General features: G+C 46.5%; 1 protein-coding gene across 1 annotated transcript in view; it reads right to left on the bottom strand.

Moving 5' to 3' along the window:
• Window positions 1-1,068: 1,068 nt before the first annotated feature.
• Window positions 1,069-10,441, bottom strand: part of INTS9 (integrator complex subunit 9) — a 90,877-nt gene continuing 81,504 nt past the window's right edge. The window contains 4 exon segments of the mRNA XM_073624838.1: window positions 1,069-1,492; window positions 2,666-2,803; window positions 6,984-7,082; window positions 10,138-10,305. Coding sequence (XP_073480939.1) covers window positions 1,316-1,492; window positions 2,666-2,803; window positions 6,984-7,082; window positions 10,138-10,305 — 582 coding nt within the window. The 3' untranslated portion in view covers window positions 1,069-1,315.

Raw genomic sequence — 10,441 nt, 5'->3', positions numbered from 1 at the left:
TTATGTTGCTGATCACATTACTAGTATAAAATAAAAAAATTTTATTCCAGTATACATATCATAGCTTGTGGACCCTATAACTTTCACGCAAACCAAGCAATATACACTTATTGGAATTTTTTTTCTTTTACCAAAGACATGTAGCAGACTACATTTTGGTCAAAATTTATGAAGAAATTAGATTTTCTTAATTTTGTTTATTGGATGTGTTTTATAACAAAGTAAAAAATACTGTTTTTTTTTTTTTCTAAATTTTCGGTCTTTTTTCTTTTATAATGATAAACGACATATAAACACACACATAGGTTAGACTTGTGTCTTTTTTCAACCTCACCTACTATGTAACTACGTAAACCCAGTGGTGATCAAATACCAAAGGAAAAGTCTATTTGTGGGGAAAAAAAACATAATATAAATTTCACGTCGGCACAGTGTTGCATGACCGAGCAATTACCAGTTAAAGTAGACCAGTGCTAAATAGCAAAAAATGATCGTGTCATGGAGGGGGTAAAACCTGAAGTGGTTAAAGGCAACGTTCACCTTTCCAAAAAACATAATTAATGCACATCATTTTCCAGGAAAAAAAAAAAAAAAAAAAGTGCATTCATTGTTTTTATTTTACTAAAGGAGCCTGCAGAGCATTGCACCCGTGATCGGCGGATCGCGGGTGCAAGGTCAGGCTCCTGCACATATTGCCTAGAGCTCTCCATACGGGCACACAGTTCCTGAGCTGTAGGCAGTGTGAATGAAATACAAGCATGCCGATTAGCTCGCTGGCAGTTAATTGATACTACAAGTCCGTCTGCCACAGTGGTGGATGGGACTTGTAGTTTATTCATTCCTGGACTCCTATGAATGAATGATGCGGCATCTGCGCAATTTTCAAAAAGTAACTGCAGGTTTGGGGAGAAAAACCCCCTGCTTGCTGTCACGGTGGGGGATGGGTGGACTAGTAACTTGTTAAAACAATACTAAAGGTAAGTGTTACTAAAGGTGATCCTATCCTTTAACAATGAAGATATAAAAAAAACAAAACAAAACAAAAAAAAAAACACACAACAGGCGACATTGTGAGATAAAAATACATGTAATTACATAAATCTGTACAAGTGTGCACATTTACACTGGTTTAAGATCCTCTTAAAGGACAATTTACTATGAACACCATTGGTCTGTCCATCAAATGACCAGCAGCTGGGAATTCACCCGGGAGATGTGTGGATAGAGCTCCCCCTGGGTGCCAAGTTTGGTAACGCAGTCCAAATGTTCAAAACAATTCTCCCTTCTCGGAAGATCCGGAAAACGGCAGGTCAGTCTAAAATTTCTGCAAGAATTTCAGCACCATGTCCCTGAGTCGAACCCGGAGTCGCTCGTCGTGCTCGCAGATGATATGGGTGGAGTCCTCCTCGAACTGGATGAGTGTTTCGGCCTCTTGCAAGTGGACGATGTGACCCTTGGCGGTGTCCTCTATCTTCACATCGCTGAATCCGTGCTGAAATTGGGAGGAGGGCAAGTCAGTACATCAGACAGTGACAAGACTATTGGAGGAAGGAATTTACCAGCAACCAATAGCGTTATTCTCCACTACAGATCAAAGATAGAACGTTCCTAAAGATTCACTTCCTTATACTTTTGTATGTTTAGGTCTATTTTTTTATTTTTTTTTTTGTTACTGTGATGGAATTTTATACATTCTTTTCAAATTTAAATTAAAAAAAAAAAAAAGAATTTAATAAAAAAAAAAAAAAAAAAAAAAGGATGCACTTCCTTAGTTCTGGAATAACTTGCTTAACCCCTTTCCCGCTGTTGCCCCATGGCTCTTTAACCGCTTGCAGACCGTATACTGTAGCTATGCGGTGGCAAGGCGGCTCTGGTACGTGATCCTGCACTTTTCCGGGTTTGGGGCGCTGGCACGTGCCGCCAGCGGCCCACTGTCGCCGTGATTAGACACAGAGGGAGCCGATTGCCGGGTACGGCAGACTCGATTTCTGCCGGGACCCACCGAGGATTTGGTACACTGACAGATAGGTGGTCTGCCTATGTAAACAAGGCAGATCGCCGGTCTGTCACTACAGAAAACATAGGATCCTGTGTCTCTACGAAGCAGGGGCATCGATCCATGCCTTCCCCTTGTATAAGCATGCAATAGGAACACATTTAACTTGTTTGATTGTCTCTGTTGTTAACCCCCTCCCCAGCCAGTGTCATTAGTACAGTGACAGTGCATATTTTTAGCATCGTATTTTTTTTTTTTTTACATCACCGGCTGCTACTAAAGCAGTGGTTCTCAATTCCTGTCCTCAGGACCCACTAACAGGCCAGGTTTGCAAGGTAACTGAAATACATCACAGGTGATATCATTTGCTGCTCAGTGATTGCAGTAGTCTCCCCAAGGTAATACTTAAAATCTGGCCTGTTGGTGGGTCTTGAAGACAGGAGTTGAGAACCACTGTACTAAAGTAAGTATCTCCTAAATGGTGCACATTTAGAAGATATTTACTGAACCTATAAGGCAGTCTTATCATAGGCTTACCTGTAAATGTAAATCAAAAAGCGGACTTTACCAGCGCTTTAAGCCTTTACAGCCACTGTAAATTCCAGCTGATGAGAAACACCAGGCTGGGAGGGAAGGCACACAGAATACAACTGTAGGTATTCCACTTACCTTCTCCAGGGTCTGTACAAACTGCTCCACGGGAATGGTTCCGCTGAGTAGAGCTTTGAACGGCTGGCTCTCTGGACTTTCCTCCGTGGCTCGCTTCCTCTTCTTCCCTGACGGAGGTGGTGCTGCCTTCGGAGGAGGCTGAAGAAGAAATCAAAAGAAACTTCTGTTATAATAGTGCATGGAGGTCAGTTTTTATCCCTCTACAGACTCAGTACAAAAGTCCTACATATAATTTCCTACTATGCAGGCCATGAGCCATTCCACTCTGTACATTGTGCTGGACGTCACATGTTCCATGCAGTCCATTCTGTATGCTATGCTGTACTTTACATACTCCATACCACTCAGCTCTGCTGTATGTTATATACGCCGTATTCACTAATAACTATTAGATAAGCACCTGAACGACCGCAACATACAGGGATATACAATGTAATACTGACCTATAATCACACACATAGGTTGGACTTGATGGACTTGTGTCTTTTTTCAACCTCACCTACTATGTAACTAATAATTACAGCATTGTCATCAGCAAGTTATTTGCATAACTAGGGCTTCCAAATCCCACCTCATCCAATGAACGGGCACATTTCTGCCCACTTAAAGCTGAACTCTGGGCTAAAAAAATTCAAAAAGGAAGAGCCAGGTGTACTTCTTGAATCTTGGTGCCCTTTGCGTATTTCTTCCAGATCTGTGCAGTAATTCAGTGTGAGACATCCAGCAATAAAGACCGCTCAGTGCTTGGCTCTCCCCTAGTCCAGTGTGACTGGTCTTGTCTCCGCCCCACTCCTGTAGGTTTTTTGCGGCAGCCTGTAGTGGGTGGGCCTGCTGGGTCCCTCCCACAGCACGGTGATGATGTCACTGCTTCTTTCATAAGTTAACCACTTGCTTACTGGGCACTTAAACCCCCCTCCTGCCCAGACCAATTTTCAGCTTTCAACGCTGACGCACTTTGAATGACAATTGCGCGGTCATACAACACTGTACCCAAATGAAATTTTTATCATTTTTTTTCCCACAAATAGAGCTTTCTTTTGGTGGTATTTAATCACAGCTGGGATTTTTATTTTTTGCTAAACAAACAAAAAAAGATGGAAATTTTTGAAAAAAAAAAAATCACGTTTAATAGTTTGTTATAAAATTTAGCAAACAGGTAATTTTTCTCCATTGATAAGCGCTGATGAGGCGGCACTGATAGGCTGCACTGATGGGCACGAATAGGCACAGTTAAGGCGGCACTGATGGGGACAGATAAGGCAGCACTGATGGGCACCAATAAGGCAGCACTGATGGCCACTGATGGGCGCTGATGGGTGGCACGGATAGGTGGCACTGATAGGTACCACTGATGGGCACTGGTAGGTGACACTGATGGGCACTGATAGGTGGCACTGATGTGCAGCACTGTTGTTGCACTGATGTGGGCGCTGATGGGTGGCACTGTGGGCACTGATGGATGGCACCGTGGGCACCGATAGGTGACGCTGGTGGGCACTGGTAGACAGCACTGCTCCTATTGCTAGGTGTCACTAGCAGGGGGCACAGATGATCGCCGTGATCGGGACTGATGTCCTGATCACGGCCGCCGGTGATCAGGTTTTTTTTTTCCTCCTTACGCTGTCAGCACGAGGAGGAAAAATAGCCGATTACCTGCTCTGTTTACATCACATGATCAGCTGTCATTGGCTGATAGCTGATCATGTGGTAAGGGGTCGGGACCGACCCCTTACTCTGATCTGTGATCAGGCGAGTCTCATAGACTCGCTGATCACCGAGCACGCCGCGCGCGCCCTGCAGGGGGTGCGCAGGCCGCTCGTGCACGGGACGACGTCAATAGACGTCGTCCCGGCAATGTAGATCCGCGCTGTTGCCGTCATTTGGGAATGGCCCGGATTTGAATCGGTTAAAGTGGTTCTAAAAGATGCATTTTTTTTTTTTACCTAAAATAACAAACCTGCTCTGGTGTGGCCCTGAACCTCCTTTTCTGGGGTCCCCTGCTGGCGCTCTGTGCTCTCCTTTTTTGTGTCTACCGCCATAGCAAGCCACTTAGGAGGGGAGCTCACTTCCCAAGCCAGACTGGGTGCATGCATAGACACACACACAGTGTGGCTTGGACCCGCCCCCCACTCTCAGCTGACAGCATTTGAGTAGCAGCAGCTAGGGAGGATAAAAATCTATGATTTTTTTTTTTTTGTTTTGCCCCAGGAGGAAGTGGGAGCTGGAACCCTCTAAAAAGAGGGTTCCCCCCCCCCCAAAAAAAAAAAAAAATTACATGCCAAATGTGTCATGTCAGGGGGGTCACCTTCCCTTAAAGCAGAAGTTCCATTTTTGGGTGTAACTCTGCTTTAAATGAAACATTTTCTGCCCAGGCAGTTGAAAAACCTTTATCTGGAAAGGAATGCCGTGACTTGTAGATCCTTGCCAGGCCACAGGTCACCATTGCACGCGATAACAAACACTGCTGATGTTTACCAGAGCTTTCACATGGGAGTTAAAAACAATACAGCAAGGAAAGCTGGCACACAGCAGCAAGTTCTAGCAAAAGGGTATTTCAAAGCGAACCAACAGCTCTGGACAAGCATGCTGACGCGTTTCTGTCTACAAAGAGGCTGACTGCTAATAACACATACTCAGTAAGGCTGAGGCCTCTTTATAGGCAGAACTGCTTCAGCATGTTAGTCCCATTTGCTGCTGTGCCAGGCTTCCCTCTCTACAGCCATTATAAAATGTAGATTGGATAATTCCATCCACATGGTACCTAGTTTTTATTATTACATGTGATGGTATTCTGGCCCCCCAACAAGCCCTGGTCTTCTCCCCGAGTGGGTCAGGCTCTCATCCAATCAAGTGGCCAGATGTTACTAACACCTCCAGCACAATGACTGGCTGTGTCCTTCCATGCAGGGATATGTAGCCCTAGTGAGCGGCTGCAATTCTTTAAGGGCCCCTTGCACATGGGGCCATCTAGATGCAGTGCACCTTGGAGGGACATGTGCAGCGTCCAGCTGTCAAAGTCTATGGCAGGCTGCGGCTATGAGACTGAACGCCGTATGTACTGGTACCGGCATTTAGGGATGAAGGACCACAACCTAGGTCTTCTGCTTTATCCCTAAAGGCGAATACCACTCAGTAGAGTGTTCAGCCTCATCCAGCCGTAGCCTACCATAGACTTTGACAGCTGGACACTGCACCTGTCTCCCTCCCAAGAGTCCAGGGCTTACTACGCATGCAGCAATGGCGTGTTACCGCAAGAGGAAATCCGTGCCAACTGAGCATGCACCAAAGACCCCTCAGGGCGCCAAACCGCACTTGCGTAGAAGACTTGATGGAAAAGGGTAGGAAAATGCCCAGGACGTGCACAGGAAGTGACCTCAACCTGAAGGAAAAAGGCGGGAAAATACCCAGGAGGAGCACAGGAAGTGACCTGAACCTGAAGGAAAAAAGGCGGGAAAATCCCCAGGAGGCGCACAGGAAATGACATCAACCTGATGGAAAAAGGCGTGAAAATTCCCAGAAGGCACACAGGAAGTAAAAAAGGTGGGAAAATCTCCAGAAGGCACACAGGAAGTGACCTCAAACTTCCCTATATAAGCCCAGCCCAGACACTGCCAAATTGCTGGTTTATCTTCAGTCCCCCCTTGTTTCTGTACTAGTGTGTGATCTGTCTGAACCTGTTGTGACCTGGAAACCTGTTTGACTACTCTTGATTGCTGCTTGCCATTGACCTCAGATTTGTACCTTAACCATTCTACTTCTTTGCCCCTTTTGTACTCAGCTGCCAGATTGGAACCGACCCTGGCTTGGATCTCGACCATTCTTCTTCGGATTAACCCTTTTATGCTTCGTTGCCCAACTGGACTTGACCTCGGCTCGGATCTCAGACTAAGGCTCCGCACCCCTGCCACTCGGTGTCCACCAAATCTCTGTCTCCATCTCCAGAGGCTTTAAGGACCCGAGGTGCAAGGGAGGCCTCCCCACTACTTTGGTCTCACATCAGGTACGTGGCCCTTGTGACATGGAAGCTGCACCTGCCCATCCTGGGTACACTTAATACATTGAAGATGCTGAGGAAACCTACTAGGTTGGTTTTAGAGAAAACTCAGAATCGGGTCAGCTGTGTTGGCTTTCCGGGTTTTAACCAATACAGTACCCCAAATGCGGCACACAGTGCTGTAATCTGCCACAGGGCTTACATATATCAGCCGGCTTTACCGAGTGGAAGGCCTGTGACTGAGCACCTGCAGAAGACCTCATTGGGGCATCCAGGCGATTGCCTTCTCCACCCGCACCTGAACTCCCAGGCCCAGTCACTCACCTGCAGGACGTGCTTGTTATCTTTCGTATACAGAACGGCAGACACAGTCGCCAAGGAGACGCCAGGTTTAATTTCCATCGGCACCAGAGATTCGGCCAACTAAATAAGAGAAGGAAAACATATAATGGAGAATATAAAAACAAATATACACTGGACCCTATCGCATGATTTCTAATGTGATAAAATAAATTGCAGCATTTGCAGAAACGGAAGGAAGGGCCTGCTATTACAAATGGAGTGATTATTTCTAGACGAATGTTAAAGCAGAACTCCAGGATTCTTTTAAAAATCCTAAATACTAAACCCTCTACGGGGGGAACGTATGCAGCTGTACATAGCAACCAATCAATTTCTTTCTTTGACTTGTTCAGTTATAGCCCAACTCCGGGTCCATTGTTTTTTTTGTTTTTTATCCATGCTGTGCCCACGCTGCATAGGTTACCTGCTTGTTTTGTCTAGGGGTAAACACAGAGCTACTACTCACCCGATCCTTGGGAGAATGGCGCTTCCCCATGTCCAGCGGTGGACTGCTCCTGACGTCTTTACATCCAGAGCCCTTCTATGGGAGTGATGTCAGGAACATTCCACTGCACAAGACTGCCGGGGGGGGGGGGGGGGGGGGTTGGTGCAGGAGCTGCAGGGACCGGTCTTGCGATGGGAGGATTACTTGAGTAGATCTCGGCTCTCCAATCCACCTAGACCAGTGATGGCGAACCTTGGCACTCCAGATGTTTTGGAACTACATTTTCCATGATGCTCCACTACACTGCAGAGTGCATGAGCATCATGGGGAATGTAGTTTCAAAACATCTGGGGTGCCGAGGTTCGCCATCACTGCCCTAGACCAATGGTCTTCAAACTGCTGCCCTTTGTTTGCCTTTATCTGGCCCTTGGGAAATTTTTCTTGCCACTGACATGAACAAAGGAGCATAATTCCTGCCACTGACACCAACGATGGGGCACTATTCCGTCCACCGACAACAAAAAAGGGACACTATTACTTCCACTGACATCAATAATGGGGCACTATTCCTTCCACTGACAACAAAAATAGGGCACTATTCCTCCCAACGACACTATTTCTCCCCCTAATACCAAATATCTGCCATTGTTTACTCCCACTGGGCACAGTCCGGCACCCCTAAAATCTGTAGAACAGTAAACTGGCCCATACTTTAGAAAGTTTGGAGACCCCTGCCCTAGACAAACCCAATGCACGGGTCAACAAAAAAAAAAAAAAAAAATTGCCCAAAGTTTAGCTTGCTTTATGCTTTCAAAATGAAAGAAGATGATTGGCTGTCTTGCAAATCTGCTCCAGTTTTGATTTTTTTTATTTCATAAGAGGTGGTCTATACATACTTATGGGTAGTCATCTTCTTTTGAAATTTCCCTTTCCTAGCTGGGGGTTCCAAAGTTGCAGTCCCCTCCTCTCCGTTTGTGGGCGTCTCCTTAGCCAGCAGTGTGCTCTCTTCCCTGAGCCAGGCTGTAAGCGTCCATAGACACACACAGCACTGGCAAGCATTGTCACTGAGCTCTAGCTCTCCACTGCCCTCAGTGTCTGATAAGACTTCAGAAAGTTCGGGGAGCGATGCTGTTGGATCCTGGACCTGGCTGGCCGTGAAAAGTGCTTTGGGATAGAGGGGAGTTATGAAAGGGCTGGGACTTTACCTTAAAGCGGAGGTCCGCCCACCGCTGCAAAAATTAAAAACCAGCAGCTGCACATACTGCAGCCGCTGACTTTTAATAAACGGACACTTTCCTGTCCTGGAGTTCAGCGTTGTCGGCACCGCAGCTGATGTTTACATCAGCTGTCGGGCGCATGCCGCCTCCAATGAGAGTAAGGGAACCCGGCAGTGAAGCCTTATGGCTTCACGCCGGGAACCCTACTGCTCATGCGCGAGGCTCTGCTCCTCTCTCCTACTGGTCCCGGAGGCCGGGGAAGGAGGAGGGAGCCCGGGCGGTGACGTCAATACCCGTGGCTGAGGCTCCCGTAAGTGGGAACAGGATACCTGTGAAAGACAGGTACCCTGTCCCCCCTCCCCCTGAAAGGTGCCAAATGTGGCACCGGAAGGGGGGGGGCTACAACGAGCAGAAGTTCCACTTTTGGGTGGAACTCCACTTTAATACTACGAATGCATTAAAAAAAAAAAAAAAAAAAAAAGTATAGCCTTTAGAACTACTTTTTTTCTTTCTTCACCAAACTGACAAAAGCATTTTTTTTAAAACCCTATGACAGGGATATGCAATTAGTGGACCACCAGCTGTTGAAGAACTACAAGTCCCATGAGGCATAGCAAGACTGACAGCCACAAGTATGACACCCAGAGGCACAGGCATGATGGGACTTGTAGTTTTGCAACAGCTGGATGTCTGCTAATTGCATATCCCTGCCCATTGATATCATCATTGTTACAAACACCATGTAGGAATATTTTTCCTTTGGGAGGAGATGCCATTGAAGTGCCCAACATCACATCCTGTGCCTATTTCAGTCCCTGTGAACTTCCAGTCCCAGAATGCTTTAGGACATTAGCAACTGCGGTGGGCAGGATTGTGGGTAGAGATGGCATTATGGACGAGAGGTCATTTGCATGACTGTCAGAAAAATTATGTAATCTGTAGATGGGTGCAACAGACAGGGTAGTGAGATAAGTTGTCAGTTAACTGATGCGGCATGGATGTGCGAGAAGGACCTGACCTACTGTAGGCAGCGGTGATGTCATTATGCCACGGCAAAGGAGAACAAACTACACAAGGGCAGTTACGTTGTGGTGGCCCCTCTTAGGGAACACTGGTCTTACAAACACAATAGCAGCACAATAAGCCCTTTCAATGGGTCTTTTACAGATCAATTACTCAGTGACTGCCGGACTACAAAACAGAATGAATACTGATGAAAAGGTTAGAGAAGACTGCAACAAAGGTGCTTTCATATTCCTGACCGGAGTTCAGCTTTAACCACTTGCCGCCAAATCACGCACATGTACGTAATTGTGTTCAAAAGGTTATACTGGAGCCATGGCTGCAGCTGTCGGCCATAACCCCAGTATCAAAATTTTCAGCCAGCGATTCCCTACCCTATAAAAGTGACCAGAACGGCTGATTATTTGTCTTGTTTACAAAAATCATGCAAATGCAAATGTGTGGCACTCACCTCTGGCATGACCTCGATTTTCTCATAGCGTCTCTTGAAGGGGAGGGCGAGCACCTCAGCGCGGCGGTATGACATGGGGGGAGGCTGGCAGTCTATCATGAGGTCGGAGCGGTGGGACTGGGCAGCTGGTGGCTGTGTGTACTGCTCTGGACATACTACATTCAGAGGCTGTGGGACAAACACAACACAATGGAAGTTAGAGGGCAGTTTCTGTACTAAGTAAATGGTCCATTCAACCAAAGCTCATACTTCATATAGGGGGCAGAAAGCAGGCCATAGATGATGAGATTTTCTTTCTTGCAAC

This window comes from Aquarana catesbeiana, linkage group LG04, assembly GCF_042186555.1.
Source record: "Aquarana catesbeiana isolate 2022-GZ linkage group LG04, ASM4218655v1, whole genome shotgun sequence".
In the NCBI taxonomy this organism is placed as follows: domain Eukaryota; kingdom Metazoa; phylum Chordata; class Amphibia; order Anura; family Ranidae; genus Aquarana; species Aquarana catesbeiana.
The sequence above is the reverse complement of the archived record's forward strand: the minus strand, read 5'-3'. Positions and strand labels throughout refer to the sequence as shown.